General features: G+C 45.5%; 1 protein-coding gene across 1 annotated transcript in view; it reads right to left on the bottom strand.

Annotated features, from left to right (window-relative positions):
- The window catches only part of CD38 (CD38 molecule), a 54014-nt gene extending 36073 nt beyond the window's left edge, over positions 1–17941 (bottom strand). The window contains exon 1 of the mRNA XM_005681912.3: positions 17620–17941. Within this exon, the coding sequence (XP_005681969.2) occupies positions 17620–17828 (209 nt within the window). The 5' untranslated portion in view covers positions 17829–17941. The remainder of the gene's footprint in view (positions 1–17619) is intronic.

The following is an 18650-nucleotide window of genomic DNA, read 5'->3' as shown; positions in this document are numbered from 1 at the left end:
ATAGACGGCAGCCTACCAGGCTCCCCTGTCCCTGGGATTCTCCAGGCAAGAACACTGGAGTGGGTTGCCATTTCCTTCTCCAATGCATGAAAGCGAAGAGTGAAAGTGGAGTCGCTCAGTCATGTCCGACTCTTTGTGACCCCATGGACTGCAGCCCACCAGGCTCCTCCGTCCATGGGATTTTCCAGGCAAGAGCACTGGAGTGGGCTGCCATTGCCTTCCCAATTACTGCTATAGACAAGCTAATTCATACACAGAATCTTACTCTGAGAAAACAAGATAATGAAGAAAGAAATTTTATTATGCATTTTACAATATTTAAACTGTGGGTGCCAAACAGAAACCACTTTATAATGTTTGCTTGATAGTCACAAGAGAAAAGAAACATCTCAACCATGGCAAGGCGAGTATGGATCCTGGCTAAGTGAAAGCATGGGGAGAATTGTTAACATCAGTTCAAATCAAGCTTTACTAACTGCTTCAAAACATCCAGAGACTAAAGAGGTAGACAGCTTTCTGCTATACAGATGCATTCAGGTAGGAAGTGGAGAATGTAGATCAGCAATTTTTTCAATGTCGTATTATGGGGGAAATTTGAATTATATCTATAAAACTGCTTAGCTGAAGCCACCCATTTAAGCAGGTATACACCTTACTTTTGTGAATCACCTTAATTTTTGTGGTATGCCCCACTGGTATTTAGAATCCCACTTTGGGGCTTCCCTGAATGCAAGAGACCTGGGTTCGATCCCTGGGTCAGGAAGATCCCCTGGAGAAGGAAATGGCACCCCACTCCAGTACGCTTGCCTGGGAAAATTTCATGGATGAAGGATCCTGGCGGGCTATATAGTCCATGGGGTCATAGAGTCAAACACGACCAAGTGACTTCACTTCACTTCACTTGGGGGTTAAGTGATTTTATAGTCTTCTCTACACTAAAAAAAAAATTTTTTCCACGTGTTCTAAAAAGGGCGTGTTTTATTTTTAAAATTAGAAGAAAAATCCCTGCAAGGAGAAGGAATATCATTCTCATGCAGCACTTATTCAGGCTTCTGACCTCAGGTTTCACTTTCTTTTTTTATCTTTAAAAACAACCTTCCTATCATCCCTCCCAGTTCCAGAGCAGGTATTTACTGGTGATATTAAAAAAACAAACAAACAAACAAAAACAAAAAAACATGATCTCCTACTGAGAGAGTCAGTTCCTAGGCAGGTTGATAAGAAGTCCAGGGTTCCCAAGGAGGAGATAGGGGTCTGGAATTCTCAAGGAGGAGGAAAGGACAAAGTTTTTTCCCTCTACATTCCTTAGTCTTAGTCACATAAAACATTTTTTCTTTAAGCCTGGAACTGATGATTACACAACAAAATTTAAACTCTGTCCTAAGGATTACATAACAACAATGTATCCTGCTTGAGGACAGTTTCTCCTTCCTGAAAACCTTCTGGCTAATCCTGTTATCTTAAAATGTAAATTATGGGAGTGGGTCTAGTAAAATGATTTACTACCTTGGGACATTCTTTTGATTTATTGTAATAATTAATTAAAAAATATATGACTCCCTTGCAAACACCAGCAAGGGGGGCATTCTCCATGCCCTTCTGATGTCTATGTCAGAAGCTTTCTCTGAGCCTTTTCTTGACTTGAATAAAACTCTGCTACACAAAAGCTCTTGAGTGATCAAGCCTGGTCCCTGGTCCCGAAGCTAAATCTTCTTCGGAGATCATGAATCCAACATCGTTCACCATAAGCTATCACTACTCTCCACTCAGATCAACTACGAAAACTTGTGAATATAATCAGTCATTTCCTTCCACGCACACACAAAAGCAATTCTTGATTTCATCCATCATTCAGTTTCATGTTTCAGCCTCACCATCTTGCATCTGTTCTTTACACCATGAGTGTGTGTGACAGTCGCTCAGTCGTGTCTGACTCTTTGTGACCCTATGGACTGTAGCCCACCAAGCTCCCCTGTCCACGGGGTTTTCCAGGCAAGAGTACTGGAGTGGGTTGTCATTTCCTTCTCCAGGCGATCTTCCCGACAACAGGGATAGAACCCAGGTCTCCCACATTGCAGGCAGATCTTTACACCACAGTTCATTTAAAGAAAAGTTTGTCCTGGTAGTTTTGTGAACTGAGGCAAGTAAGAGATCTCTAATGGCAAAAAAAAAAAAAAAATGCAATGCCTGACCATTTCTAAAATCATTCATTGCAAAAATGAAAAAAGAAACTCTACCGGACCCATGTTTAACTGAGTCTCTGTGTTAACACCACCATTTGTCACTCTCCCTACACAGGTTGCTTGCCTTCTACACAATCACTAGGCTACTTTCTAGGATACCCAAGAGCTTCCATTTTTACTCATTTGGTTCTTTATTTATCTATTCTTAAGTAGGTGTATGCCTATCCTTTTTGCTTTAATTATACCCTTTCATTAAATTGGATGCATGAAAAAAGAATAACTTTTTTCCTGTGAAAGCTAAGTTGAAGTTTTGGGTAAAAATGACCAAGGTGAGTCACTTTAAAAATGCTGCTCAGTTTGATATTGGTAGGTCAATTGTTAAAAACCTTAGAAAACCGTAGAAATTTAGACGCATTCTTCACTTAGACAACTTCTCAGTCCACTTCAAAGAAGCTGTCTCTCAAACTAGCCCCGATTTCTCCCATCTTGGATGCCCCGCTTATCCATCCAATCACCATGTCATTTCTGCTCTCCTTTCCGGCAAGACTCCTAGGGAGAGCTGACTATTTACAATTTCCAATTCCTCTCTTCCCTGCTTCTTCTTCAGTCCATTATGACAGGCTTTCCCCATGACCACTCCTCTAAAACCCGTCTTGTCAAGTCATTGATCCATTGGTCCATTTTCAGCTTTCATCTTGTTTAGCCAGTCAGAACCACTTGAAGAAGACAACGAACACTTCCTCATCATGAAACATCAGCTTGAATTTCTACGCACAGTTGACTTTCACATTCATATCTTCAGCCCAGACCCCTCCCCAGTACCCTCACTCACAGCAGCCAGCATCCTATTCAGTGTCTGCACTTCAGTGGCAATGGACAAAGCTAATATGTACAGAACCAAACTGGTGGTTCCTGGCCCAACTTGCTTCACCCCAGTCTTTCCCTTGTTAATATAGGGAAATGCATTTTTCTGGTAACTCAGCCCACAAACCTCAGAGATTTTTTTTTTCTTTTTTTCTTAATATCCTATATTCAAGCCCATAGCAAATCACATGAAATCTGTTTTCAGAATATATCCAGAATATGTCCCCTTCTCACCCCCATCCATCAAGACCAAATCCGCAATCACTTCTCACCTGAGCACCTACAGGAACTTCTACACGGCCTCCGTGACCCTTCCTACCGTCTATTCTCAACCCAGCAACCAGAGGCGTCCCTTTAATACAGTGTCAGACAGTTGTACACCACTATTCATCACTATACATCACTATTCATCACTAGTGGGATGCAGCCTCTATCCTAAGGACCAAAAGAATCATAATGATATGTACACATTTTGCTAATAACAATAATAATGTACATATAATTACTTAATTATTTCATATATACATATGAAAGAAAATATATGATTATGTTAATGCTATTAGGATCCAAGATGAACAGTAAATAGGACATTTTCTATGGATCTAAGTAAAAGCATTTTGACAGAAAAGAAAGGAAACATCCATTTTACAGCTCCTATGGAAATAATCCGGAGAAGGCAATGGCACCCCACTCCAGTACTCTTGCCTGGAAAATCCCATGGACGGAGGAGCCTGGTGGGCTGCAGTCCATGGGGTCGCAAAGAGTCGGACACGACTGAGCGACTTCACTTTCACTTTTCACTTTTCTGCACTGGAGGAGGAAATGGCAACCCACTCCAGTGTTCTTGCCTGGAGAATCCCAGGGACGGGGGAGCCTGGTGGGCTGCCATCTATGGGGTCGCACAGAGTCGGACACGACTGAAGCGACTTAGCAGTAGCAGTATGGAAATAATCAGTCTTGGCAATAATCATCAAATGCTGCTAAACTAATTCAATGAAAAGTTGTTGTGGAACTTTATAATGAATGAATTAGGCGGTTAACGGCCAATATTGTTAACGCCCCTAAATGCAAGACAACGAGACATTATGTGTCTCCTGAGGTGATACCCAAGGAGTTCTACAGCTCCCTCTATGAAGCATTCCTGACCACTCCCAAATCTAATCTGACTCTAACCTAGCTCTCTGTCTGCAGGTCATACAGGGACAGGAGATGTAAGAGGCGTGGGTTCAATCCCTGAGTCCAGAAGATCCCCTGGAGGAGGGCACAGCAACCCACGCCAGTATTCTTGCCTGGAAAATCCCATGGGTGGAGGAGCCTGATGGACTACAGTCCATGGGGTCACAAAGAGCTGGAAGCAGCTGAGTGACTGAGCCCGCTCACCACAGGGACTAGAGAAAAGTGAGGTCGCTCAGTCGTGTCCAACTCTTTGCAACCCCATGGACTGTTACATGAGAGTATGGTATTACATGGGCTTGAATTTTTTTTATGTTATTTTTCATTCAAGATTCAGACTGAAGTATTTACAGACAAAATAATGTGAAGTCTGGAATTTGCTTTAAAGAAAGTGTTTTATGGCTACGGTCCCCAAACTTTTTGGTTTCATGGAAGACAATTTTTCCATGCACAGGGGTCGGAGTGGGGTGGTTTCAGGATGATTTGAGCGAATTACATTTATTGTGCACTTTGTCTTTTATTATTACATCAGCTCCACTTCAGATTATTAGGCATTAGATCCGAGAGGTTGAGGACCTCTGCTTTAGGGGAAAAAAAAAAAATGTGAGGAGACAGATTAAAGAAGAATAGCAGGATGTTGATAATTTTTGAGATTGAGTAATGGGTGATTGCAGCCATGAAATTAAAAGATGCTTACTCCTTGGAAGGAAAGTTATGACCAACCTAGATAGCATATTCAAAAGCAGAGACATTACTTTGCCAACAAAGGTCCATCTAGTCAAGGCTATGGTCTTTCCAGTGGTCATGCATGGATGTGAGAGTTGGACTGTGAAGAAAGCTGAGCGCCGAAGAATTGATGGTTTTGAACTGTGGTGTTGGAGAAGACTCTTGAGAGTCCCTTGGACTGCAAGGAGATCCAACCAGTCCATTCTGAAGGAGATCAGTCCTGGGTGTTCTTTGGAAGAAATGATGCTAAAGCTGAAACTCCAGTACTTTGGCCACCTCATGCGAACAGTTGACTTATTGGAAAAGACTCTGATGCTGGGAGGGATTGGGGGCAAGAGGAGAAGGGGAAGACAAGATGAGATGGCTGGATGGCATCACGGACTTGATGGACGTGAGTCTGAGTGAACTCCGGGAGATGCTGATGGACAGGGAGGCCTGGCGTGCTGTGATTCATGAGGTCACAAAGAGTCAGACACGACTGAGCGACTGAACTGAACTGAGTGCACTTAAGCATCCATATCTGAAAGTGAAGGGAAAGAATATCCCCAGGTGGAATAAATAGTATTTTACACTTATCTACTGATAAGCAATGTGATTCTGCTGCAGAATCACAAATAGACGTCACACACAAATAGTCTCTTGGGACTATTCTAACCAACTGCTAGCATCTATCTACACGGCAGGCTGAGGTTGAACCCAGGCTCACCCCCATGTGCTGTGATCAGTAGGCACCCAGGATTAGTGTGCTTGGTATGAACCACATCCTTCCTGACCCAGTTCCAAGAGATGATGGTTCAAGACGTGAGATAAACCACAAAGACTATGGCTGCTAACTAGCGCAGGCATGGTACTCTGCTGCCTTACCTGCAGAAATGTGTAGTATGTCCCGAAGCACAAACATTAGGACCTTGCCTTACTAAATGGAGACCTGTGACCTCACCCAGCAGCCTAATGACTCACCTTTGAGATGACGGAGGAAGACACCTCCGTCTGGAGACAGCAGAAACGCTAATACACCGGGAATGTGTTGCCTCTGGCCTCGGACTTGCTTAGAACACCCTCTTTTGGAAACCACTGAATGGGACGGCGCCAGGCTATGCAGTCAGTTCAAAAGCCAGTTCTACCATTTAGCCAGCTCTGACCATGGGAAAAGCACTCCCTGTCTCTGTTTCCTCCTCGTTTGAATGGGCCTGATCATTCCAAGGGTAGAAAGAGATGAGTTTCGGTCCTCACTCTGCTGTGTACTAACTTCAAGATTGTCTTCATGCATTGATACAGTCACAGAGAGCCCGGGGCTCAGAAAGACTGCACTTAGAGTTTAATGCTCTGAAGTCACTGTCTGGAAACTTTTAAAAATTTTACCTTTGCTTTTGTGTTTCTAAAAGAGAAGCCCGATAGGACACTGGGAGGGGCGCCAGGGCCTTGAAGTTTGGCTCACATATGGTTCCCCATCTGCTGCTTCTCCACCTCCCTGGGGCAGGGTCTTGCCTGTGAGGACCCTTCCTCACTCTGCCCACCAGCAGGAGGGTCCTGTGGAGTCAGGCATCCCTTCCCTGTGTACCAAGTTGCGGGGAGTAATCCGGCACCTGTGAGGGTCTGAACTCTTCCTGCCAGTAACCACCATGCTCAAGGAAACCCGGCAACCAGGAAAGGTTAATTTTGAATTTCTGCTGGATCTGTTTCTGTGACTGGAACCCTCATCTTGCCTGTTTTGTTATTATCTGCGCGCACAATGACCGGCCTCAGGGAGATGAGCTGAGCCGCCCACCTGTGAAGGTCTGCAAGGAAGTGAAACTAACACATCCCCCTGCCTGACTTGCCATTGTGGGGGACATTTGTAAGGACTGAATAGTCTTTTTATTCAGTTTCCTCACCTCCCTGCATCTCTGATCCATTAAAGAATCTGGCTTCCAGGCCCCACAATATGGTTCTTTTGAGGCGCTGGTCGGCCGTCTTCTCAGTCAGCTGCCTCCCAAATAAAGTCCTGATTGCAGGGCCTTGTCTCGGATTCATCACAGTGAGCTTGGACTCGGTAACAACCCAACTTCTAAGAGCAGGCAAAGACCACCTGGCAGGGCTTCCCTGGTGGGCCAGTGGTTAAGAATCTGCCTGCCAATGCAGAAGAAATGACTTCCATCCTTGGTCTGGGAAGATCCCACATGCTGGGAGGCAACTAACCCCATTTTCCACAACTCCTGAGCCAGCACTTGGGAGCTCATGGTCCCCGACAGGAGAAGACCTGGCACCAACTAGAGAGGAGCCTCCTCTGGCCGCAGGTAGAGAAAGGCCACGTGTAGCAACCAAGACTCAGCACAGCAAAAATATCACATAAAATAATAATGATAAACCACCATGTCTGACTCTGTGCGACCCCATGGACTGCACCGGGCCAGGCTCCTCTGTCCATGGGATTCTCCAGGCAAGAATACTGGAGTGGGTCTCCGTGCCCTCCTCCAGGGGATCTTCCCGACCCAGGGATGGAACCCATGTCTCTTATGTCTCCTGCATCGACGGGAAGTTCTCTACCACCAGTGCCACCTGGGAAGCTCAAGACCACAGAATAAAAGGGAATCTTCCTCCTGCTTTCTGAACAACGAGCAAGTCATCTTTATTTGTACGAGGACCCCACAAGTTACCTTGCAAGCTCTAGGAAATCACTCAATCATTTATAATAACTGTCTCGGCTCCATCCCTACAGTGTGTGTCCTGAGACTTCTCCGACAGGAAGCGAGATAGAGCTCCTAGTGCACTGCAGACAGCCCATTCACATGGATTCCCAACCTTTATCCCTTTGAAATTTCTAAACAGGCTTTTTGCAGCTGTTTTCCAAGGGATTTTCCCTCCAAAGAGGAAGGGAGGAAGCAGAGAGGCCGTGAGTGCTCACTGTGGTACTGAATAAAGGTTTTCTTTATTCATGGCCACTTCCTTGGGTTATTAATAACGATACCAGGGAGGGAGCTTGGGCGGCAGACAGCTGCAAACAGCACCGACCTTTCTAAGAACAACATCAGAAGCAACAAAGAAGCATCTTTGGCCTGGAAATGACCTCTCTCCTTCTCTCTCTCCTCTGTTTCTGTCCTCTCTCACTCAGCCATCTAATGGGCTCCCAGAGCATGCAATTAACCCCTCCTTCTAGAAGAGTCTGCCCACCCCCAGCTACCTTTCCCCAGATATCCTGGGAGCACCCCAAGCCCCACAGGCCCCACACTCAGCTTATTTGCATATGTACTCCACTTCACCCTTCCTTCCACAGATAACTCAGCCCTAGGGTCCGAGTTCCCTCCTCGTAACCATAGCAGCAGCTCAGACCCTTGTTTCACTTTCCACATTCAGTTGGGCTCACCTGAGACCCTCTGGCCACTGGTCCCAGCCTCAGAAGCCCAGAAGGAAAGATAGGCTTGAAGGAAACCTGATAATCACAGAGAGTGCATGGGTGAACCCAAGGCCCTGGGTGCGCTGATGAAGTTCAGGGTCTAACTGGGAAGAGGGGCGATGAGCAGGTGGCTGTTCCATCACCGCAAAGGGAAAACATACTGCCATTCTGTCCCTTGCAAGGACGGTCACCCTCTCACAGTCTCATGTGCTGAGAAAGTTCAGGTTGTACACGGGCCGGCATGACCCTCTAACCAGCGAGATCCTCCCGAGGGCCCACAGCCGTCAGAGAGTTTTGGTCCACGGATTGGCCAATCTGCCGCAAGCAGTGGCATCTTATCTATCTTCCAGACTTTGTTCAACAGGGTTAATACACACTCTTGGGAACAGCCTTTTGTGGAAACCCTACCATTAAAGGAAGACTTCATGCATGACCTCTTTCATCAAGCCCTTCCCGATTCAGCCGCTCCAGGTGGGTTCAGTTTGCTGAATCTCGGTGGTGCTGCTGTGACCCTTGGTACGTGGCAATTCATGTACCGATATTTTCTCGTTTGATGGGTACCTGAGTACATCCCACACGGCCCTGGAGAATCCAGCAAAGGGCTAATAGCAGAGAAGCGGCCCCTCCCTCCTCAGGGCCCCTCTCGTCTGGATACAACCCTCTTAGCTGCTGAACATCGCACTGTCCCGCGTTACTGTTTCCAGGCCAGTCCTCCTAAACCTGCCTTGCAGGACCCGGAGGGCAGGACTCAAGTTCTCTTTCTCCCTGAATCCTCCACGTCTCGCCCCAGCTACACACACACATACATAAAAGCCTTGACTAAGAGTTTGTATCAATCTGCTATTGGGTACAAATTTTTGCTCATACATTTAATGGGAAGTGGAAGTTAAAGAAATGCTAAAGTCATTAAAATGGGAGGCATGGGGAAGTAAAAATGAAGTGCTGGCCCTGAGAAATCTTATTGGAAATTTTGAAAAGGAAAGAGAAGCTGAAACAAATGATGAACTAGAGATAAAGGCATCGGAAAAGACAGTGGATGCGGTCACAGAAGGGATCATTAGCAGCTGGGAAAAGATCAAAGAAGAATCTTCTCTGACTAGGGCTCTCATTGCTTATGTATCAACAAGCATGGTGTGGACTTCAGCAGGTTCAAGCCAGTAAGCACGGATTAAGACTCTGTAAAGTGATGAAGGACATGCTGGACCACAGGGAATGCAGAGATGAGTTAAACAGCCCCTCTCCATCCAAGGGGAATGGCAACCAACTCCAGTATTCTGCCTGAAAAATCCCATGGACAGAGGAGCCTGGCGGGCTACAGTCCACAGGGTCACAAAAAGTTGGACACGGCAGCATGAGCAAGCAAACAAGGCCTCCAGCCAGGACCCTAGCTTGTCTCAGGACAGGGACAAAAATAATCATTTATTATGATTTTGTTCATTTCTATTATCTGTAATATACTGGCTTATATATTGTTGTTATTTAGTCACTAAGTCATGTCTCTTTTGCAACCCCATGGACTGTAGCCCAACAGGCTCCTCTGTCCATGGGATTTCCCAGGCAGGAATACTGGAGAGGGTTGCTATTTTCTTCTCCAGGGGAATCTTCCCAGACCAGGATCCAACCCATGTCTTCTGCATTCCAGGCGGATTCTTCGCCACTGAGCCCCCTGTAGCCCCTGCTAGCTTGTACATTACTCATTCAATCCAGCTAAATATTTTTGCTTATTGTATCCCAGGCACTTCTTTAGCTTCTCAAGATATATCCCTCAACAGAATGTCTCTAGACTAAATGACCGTACATTTCATGAAGCATCTGCTAGATTTTTAACATTTTAAAATCTAGGATTTTTTTTTTTTAAAAAGGCAATAAAGTAGAAAGAGATGTAACAGAAAAACAAAAAAGATGATAAAGAAATGAACATTTAAAAGCTAACATAAAGATACATAAAGGGTGCAGCTGCCCACAATACCTCCGTCACTCCTGGCATGGGGTGGGCAGCGTTGTTTCTCTGCCTCCCGAATCTGGGTTGAAGGGGCGACTTGACCAATGTGGAAGTGACGCTGTGCTGGTTACGGGTCTAAAGCTTTAGGAAGGGCTCTTCTGAAAGTTTGGGAACTTGGAAGAAATCCAGCTGCACCACAAAGAGATCGTATGGTGACACCACGAGGTTAAGAGGGGCCCTGAGAGGAACAGAGAGAGAAAGCAAGGCCACCACCCCAGCTGACACCACGGGCCACGGCGCCATCTTGTAAGTGCCACGTTTCAGATGTTCCAGCCAAGTCAGCTGCTCATGACTACAGCCCCAGCTGGCACCATGTGAAGCAGGCCATCCAGCTGATCCCAGACAAGCCACTCAATTGGGAAAGATAACAAATGGCTGAGGCTTTAAGCCCCTATGTGTTAAGGTAATTTTTGATGCAGCAAAAGATAAACAAAACAGAAAGCGCACCTGGAAGAGAGGCATGGCCTAACGGAAACCTAAAACACATGTTCAGTCCAGTTCAGTCGCTCAGTCGTGTCCGACTCTTTGCGACCCCATGGACTGCAGCACGACAGGCCTCCCTGTCCATCACCAACTCCCAGAGTCCACCCAAACCCATGTCCATTGAGTCCATGATGCCATCCAACCATCTCATCATCTGTTGTCCTCTTCTCCTCCCGCCTTCAATCTTTCCCAGCATCAGGGTCTTTTCCAGTGAGTCAGCTCTTCACATCAACTGGCCAAAGTATTGGAGTTACAGCTTCGACATCAGTCCTTCCAATGAATATTCAGGACTGATCTCCTTTAGGATGGACTGGTTGGACCTCCTTGCAGTCCAACATGTGTACGATGGTTCCTTTTCTGTGTCAGCTTGTAGCCCGTGGTACCCAGAGATTTAGTCAGATGCAACTGGATGCATGTTGCAGTTAAATGGATGCCCTCTGAGTAAAGCAGCTGACCATCCACGGTCTGGGTGGGCCTCGTTCAGTGAGCTGAAAGCCTTAAGAAAAAGACTGACTTCTCCCAGGGAAAAGGGAATTCTGCCAGCAGAGGCCTTCAGATTAGAGCTGCAGCATCAGCTCTTCCCTGGATCTCTAGCCTGCCTGCCCACCCTGAAGATTTTGCCTTGTCAGACACCAAATCACGTGAGCCAATTCCTCAAACATTATTGACTGGAGGATTTTTGCAGAAACTAATGCCTATGGCCAGCGATTTGTTATGCAAGTGAATATTGAATCACAAAGGATTTTAATCTTTTTGTTGGCCTAATAGTCACATCGTCTGAATCAGAAGTATATTCTGAAGAACTATCATCTTCTGAGATCCTAGTATTTATGTTGCTTGGACAATCAGAGAAAGTATCTGCATAAAATTCACCGAAAAATGCCTCTTCACTTAAAATTTCATGATGCGTCCTTTTAAAAAATTTTATGGTAATAAACTTGCTGATGATATACATAAGGTTGGGACAAAAACCTAATGGAGCAAAATGTGAATGATAACAACCACAAGGTGTATGAGGAACCCTTGATCAGTTTTTAGCTCTAACATCTTTGCACGGTGATGTTAATTGTATCACTCTTAAAAGCACATTGCCGTGTCTCTGGTCAATAATATGTTAAATGAGCACTTTCTCTCTCTTTCTCTCCCTCTGTCGCTATCTCTCTGTCTCTGTCTGTCTCTCTTTCTTATTACAACGTGGCTTTAGCATTTAGCACTGGGTGACAAGCTACAGTCATTAATAGAAAGGCCTCAAGAAGACTGTTTGTGAAGGCTGAACAGGCAGGACGGAAATTGTTATTGGAGGCTGGGGAAATGAAATCTGTGCTCTGAAGACCTGTCACCTGCCATAATGGAACTAATAGAAACAGACCTAGTGACCTTAGGGTTTTGGCCACGGAGCTTTCCAGGCAGAATGCTGGCAGTGCCAACTCATTTCTTCCAGCTGTCTGTGAGAAAGATTCAGGGAGAAAGAGAGAAATAAACCAAAAGAGAACTGTTCATTTCTAAGCAGATTCAAGAGCAAGCATTTCCAAGTCAAGATTTGTTAGGTTTGAAATAAAACTGCTTTTCATTCCCAGTCTTTCCTAGTAAAAGAATTTCAAAGCAAGAAATGGCCTCAAGGCAATGATCACATCCAGGGTGCTGCTAATAAAACACATTCACAGGGTCAAGACTTCAGAGGTGTGACTGGAAGGCTCTGAGACATCATGGAGAAGAAGAAACTCAGCATTTCCAGCATTCCAGCTGACACCAGCCTTTCAGCTGACTCCACCACTATGGCATTCATGGAAGTGATGTCTGCGCTGTTTGGGATGCTCCAGCTTAGTTAAGCCCCCCAGTGACTTCAGCCCCAGCCGACATCATGAGGAGCAGAAGAACCACCTAGCTAAGCCCCATCAATCCTCAGAATCATGCAAAACAGTAAAATGGCTTATGTTTTACGACACTAAGTTTGGGGGTGGTTTGTTACATGGTAATAGATAAGCCAGATACCAATTACAGATCATTTGAAACTGAAGAGTAATAAGGGAAGAGACCTACCATAAGCCTGCTGATGGCAGGGGAGTAATAATTATCAGTGGCTAACAAGCCCCTTTACCTAGCACTGCCATATTCTGTCTTTCTTCCTCGACACTCAATTTTACACAGCTGCAATTATTATACTCATAATTTTTATGATGGTTTTGTTTTGCATGATATTACTTATCACAATTTTGTGTTAGACATAGTTTGAACCAAGTACTGCAGAGGTAAGAAGAGCTAGATCAGAGTAGAAATGCCAAGTTGAATGGTTGGCATAAATTGCTGCTTTGGCCCACTATAAATGACCAAGGCAGGAGAGAGTAGTCTAGGCAAGAGAGGGAGGCAAAGGAGGATTGCAGAAATGGTCTCAGCTTTCATCAGGGAAGAGAGGGTATGACTACAAGGGAAATAGCATGCTAGACTTTCAGCAACATAGAACGAGGAAGTTATTAATCAAAGAGCCATGACCTTGAAGTTAAAAGTCTCTGGGGGAACAGAAAGTAGAAAGGCTATAAGAACAACAGGCAGAGAGAAAGAAAACATCACATAGATAATCTACAATATATAAAGAATTCTCATAGAAAGAAATAAACAAGCAACTCAGTAGAAATTAACAAGGATCTGAACAGGAAACTCATAGGAAAAAAAATATAAACAACCAACGCTGCTGCTGCTACTGCTAAGTCACTTCAGTGGTCTCCGACTCTGTGCGACCCCATAGACAGCAGCCCACCAGGCTCCCCCGTCCCTGGGACCAATAACCATACACAATATGCTAAGAATCATCAACAGGCAGGGAACAATTAGTTGCTACTGTTGTTCTAGTCAGCAATGACAAGACTGTGGGAAAGTATGACCTCTGATGGATGGTGATGGGAGTATAAAATGATACAGCTACTTTGGAGAGAACTCAGAAATATTTATCAGATTTTAAAATATGCATAATACTCCCTTTGGCCCAGTAAATCTATCCTATAGAAACACTCCCATACGTACACAAATATACTTATATGTTGTTGTTTAGTCTCTAAGTCATGTCCAACTCTTTACAACCCTATGGATTATAGGGCCCCAGGCTCCTCTGTCCTTGGGAAGCTCCAGGTAAGGATACTGGAGTGGGTTGCCATTTCCTCCTCGCAGAGATCTTTCTGACCCAGGGATCGAACCTCTGTCTCCTGTGTCTCCTGCATTGCAGATAGATTCTTTATGAGACACTTGGGTAGCTACATATATATATAACATAATATATATAGCAAAAATTATATATTTCACAAAAATATTCATTGCAGCATGTTTCTCCCCAACCAGCATGGTAGCTTCATGAGAGTGGGCGCTTTGTCCTCCACTCCTGTATTATATCTACATCCACCCTACAGAATGCTGGCTTCTCCAGTGGCTCAGAGAGTAAAGAATCTGCCTGCAATGCAGGAGACCTAGTCCTTGATTGGGGAGATCCCCTGGAGAAGGAAATGGCAACCCACCCCAGTATTCTTCCCTGGAAAATCCCATGGACAGTGGAGCCTGGCCGGCTATAGTCCATGGGGTTGCAAAGAGTCAGACAGGACTGAGTGACTAACACACACACACACACACACACACACACAGACACAGACACACACGCACACAGGAAATATTTATATCCACCCTACAGAATACTATTAGCTGTTAGATGGTGCTAGTAGTAAGGAACCTGCCTTCCAATGCAGGAGACATAAGAGATGGGGTTTGATCCCTGTGTCCTTAAGATCCCCTATAGGAGGGCATGGAAATCCACTCCAGTATTCTTGCCTGAAGAATCCCATGGACAAAGGAGCCTGGCGGGCTACAGTCCATGGGGTCACAAAGGAGTCGGATATGACTGAAGCAACTTAACCTGCACAACCTATGTGTAATGACACTGAAACATCTCTGGGACCAATTATAAATTAAAAAATGATAATTACAGTAGAAAAAGCTTTTCATCATTGGAGACTGATTTAGTGGATTGTGATTTAAATAAATCTAATCTTAGGCACCTACTTTTTTTGTTTTTTACTTTTACTTTTATTTGGAATTTTTTTTTTTTTTTTTGGCAGCATTTATTCCCAGGCCATAAGTTTTTGTTTTTTCAGTTTCTTCTGGGATATCTTTTCCTTTTGTGCAACCTCCTCTTCTGATTTAGGAATAATCTGTTCTTTTTCAGTGAAGATCATCTCAGTGTGGCCAGGAGAACTCATGTATGGGTTGATCTGACCATGAGCTCTGCAAGTCCTGCACCAACAGGAAATGGTTTTTAGAGGTCACCTATAGGCCGATTACGGCAAAGGAACATCTGTTTTGATGTTGGCCTTGGTCCATGTTCATTAGCATTGAAAGATGTCTGTGATATTGCACTTCCCTCAAAAATAGCATGTTGAACGTTTAGAATACATCAGGGTCTTTCCTCCTTATTCTTATCATTCCCCGCATGTGGTAGGCACTTCCATTCCATTTCACAGCTGAGAACATTGAAGCTCAAAGAAAGTAATTTGCCCAGAGTTATGCTGTGACAGAGCTGGGATTTGAACCCAGTGTGCAGAGTTCCTGCTCTTAAACTACCCAAGGATAAAGTGACTGTATGTTCTGTTTAAGCCCAGCATAATTATTAATAGTGTCCTCTTTCTTTCCAAAAAGTTCCAGACACAGTCAATGCATTATGGTCCCTCTACCTACAGAACCTACATAGGTAGCAGAGTGTTAAGAGTTGTTTCTGGAGCCAAATTTGGGGCAGTTTGCTCAAACTCTCCAATTCAGTTTGCTTATATGTAACATGGAGATAGCACTAGTAATGCCTCAGATTGTTGTGAAACGGCTAAATGGTTTGATATTTTTAAAGTGCCTGGCACACAGGAAGTACAAGATTAATTATTAACCTGTTTATACAAAGTGTGTGTGTATGTGTATTGTGAGATATCTGGAAAGATGTTTAAAAAATAATAACAGGAGTTATCCCCATTAATATTTTAAAAGTATGTATATACATATACATTCGCCAACGGATGTGTCTTTTAGATATTGTGTGTTTTGAATACTGAGTGTGTATTTAACATTGAGTAGGCATCCTGACAAGCACTAAAAAGCCACCTGGTCTCTATGGCATCTTGCTTGCTATATGGATGTGAACGCCCTAAAGATGATCAAACACAGCAATTTAAAGACTATTAAATTAAGTAAAAATAAAATGATCACTTTCATCATTACCATTTCAGATTGTGTATCACTTGATTTGAGCTTCCAGGGCAGCTCAGCTGGTAAAGAATCTGCCTGCAATGCAGGAGACCCTGGTTTGATTCTTGGGTGGGAAAGATCCCCCGGAGAAGGGATAGGCTACCCACTCCTGTGTTCATGGGCTTTCCTGATGGCTCAGATGGTAAAGAATCCGCCTGCAACGTGAGAGACCTGGGTTCAATCCCTAGGTTGGGAAGATCCTCTGGAGGAGGGCATGGCAACCCACTCCAGTATTCTTACTTGGAGAATCCCCATGGACAGGGGAGCCTGGTGGGCTACAGTCCATGGGGTTGCAAAAGTTCGGACACGAAATGAGCAACAAAGCACAGCACTTCACTTGATTTAATTGCTACGTTAATTGAAATCTAAAGGAATGGCTCAACTTCTACATTTTCTCTCAATTAACTAATTGTAAGCAAAACATTTGAGACCATGGCAATCTTTGGACTAGAACAATTTGCAAGTAAGAAACTTCAGTCGCTGTGCTAGAACCTGAACTCATGGGCACCCGCAGGGAGGCTGGGGGGCAGGAATGAGGGTTCTCTCTGCCCATTTCCTCTCTCCCCAGCCCGGGTCAAGAGGCAGAACTGATTTGAATCGCACAGGTGGATATCACGGCTAGCCTGCCCGCCTTGGGCAGTCTGGAAAAGGCAGCCAGCCAGCACCTTTTTACTTCCTAGCTTATTCTACTTCATGTACAATTTCAAAACTGAGTTTTCCGGGTGAAACTAAGCCCTGGTAATGGAAGTCAGGAAATGGGTTCACTTTGGGGTGAGATTAGTGGCTAGCTGGGATAGGGCCGGAGAAACCTTCACAAAAGTTTCCATAGGCTGGGTGTTTCCGGGGTCCCTACAGACTCATAAAGCAGATGCACTTTTGAGGCTGTTAGAATCTTAATTTTTAACCTTGCTGTTACTTTGTTTTCTGTCGTTAATGGGAGCTCTGGTCACATTTATTTCAGGGCGCACAAGGAGGCTCTAGGGGCTGGCATATTAATGAATGAAACGAATGTCGGTGATCCGGCCCCCCAGACACTGTCCTCCCCCGACCCCAGGCTCCGCAAACCACTTAATCCAGTGTCATCTACAACACTCCGGGGACTTGGGAGGCAAGAGTTGGCGAACAGAAACCCCGCGCGAGGTAGATAACGCCAGCAACTCACCGGCCTCGCGTTGGCTTTCCGAACCAGTCGCCGGGTGGTGGGCGCCCAGAGAGTGCTGCGGCCCCAAATGGAAGGCCAGGCTCAGGGCGTCTCGGACAAGTTCCAGCAGCCCAGCGGACGCGCCAGCAGCCGCGCGCTCTCGGCGGGCTCCCTGGGACCACCGGCCGCCCGCACCTCTAGCGAGTGGCGCGCGGACTGCCTACTCGGCACCGCCCGGCGCGCTCTCAGCTGACTCGGGACAGTAGATGCCTTGTTGCCAGCAAATCCAGACGGCTGCTGTTCGGCACGCGGCGTCCAGCTGTGCCCAGCTGTGCCCAGCGCGTCCCGCCGAGCGCCGTCCCCACCGCGCGTGGAGCCCCGCAGGGCGCCTAAGACGCCCACTCACCTGGAATACGACCAGATCTGCTGGGGGTAGGTGTCGCATCGCTCTTGGATGATTTTCTGAAAATCGGCGGTGCTGCCTAGCCCGTGCCACCTGTTGAGCCCGGAGTGGTACCACTTGTGGATTCCGATCGCCCCCCCGATGATCCCCGCCACCAGGAAGCACAGAAGAAGGCAGTAGCAAAGCTTCTTTCCCGTGCAGCAGTCGGCCATGGGGTCCGATGAGGTTCTCCCGGACCGACTTGTAGAAGAGGCCGCTGGAGTCCGCGCGGCCGGGGAGGAGAGCGCTAGCCCGGTTCTCAAACTGCACTTCCCCTTTAGCGCTCGCTCGCCTTTTCTCTCGCTTCCTTTCCCACTCCTCCCCCCTCTTTCAAAGTGCCTCAGTGGCTATCGCTCAACCAATAAGGATCTCAAGGTCTTAAAAAGCCTACAGCTGTTCACTTCCTCGATGGCAAGAGTGAATGCTGACATTTTAGGAATCAACGAACTAAAACGGACTGGATCAGATGGATTATATTCTTTGCAGCCAAAGATGGAGAAGCTCTATACAGTCAGCAAAAACAAGCCCGGGAGCTGACTGTGGCTCAGATCATGAACTCCTTCTTACCAAATTCAGACTCAAATTGAAGAAAGTAGGGAAAACCGCTAGACCATTCAGGTATGACCTAAATCAAGACCCCTACGGTTATACAGTGAAAGTGACAAATAGACTCAAGGAATGAGATCTGATAGGCAGAGAGCCTGAAGAACTATGAACGGAGGTTCAAGACATTGTACAGGAGGCAGGGATCAAGACCATCCCCAAGAAAAAGAAATGCAAAAAGGCAAAATGGTTGTCTGAAGAGGCCTTACAAATAGCTCTGAAAAGAAGTAAAAGGCAAAGGAGAAAAGGAAAGATATATCCATTTGAATGAGGAGTTCCAAAGAATAGCATGGAAAGATAAGTAAGCCTTCCTCAGTGATCAATGCCAAGAAATAGAGGAAAACAATAGAATGGGAAAGACTAGAGATCTCTTCAAGAAAATTAGAGATCCC

The sequence above is a fragment of the Capra hircus genome, chromosome 6, assembly GCF_001704415.2.
Source record: "Capra hircus breed San Clemente chromosome 6, ASM170441v1, whole genome shotgun sequence".
NCBI classification, from domain to species: domain Eukaryota; kingdom Metazoa; phylum Chordata; class Mammalia; order Artiodactyla; family Bovidae; genus Capra; species Capra hircus.
This window is presented reverse-complemented; position numbering and strand designations above follow the sequence as displayed.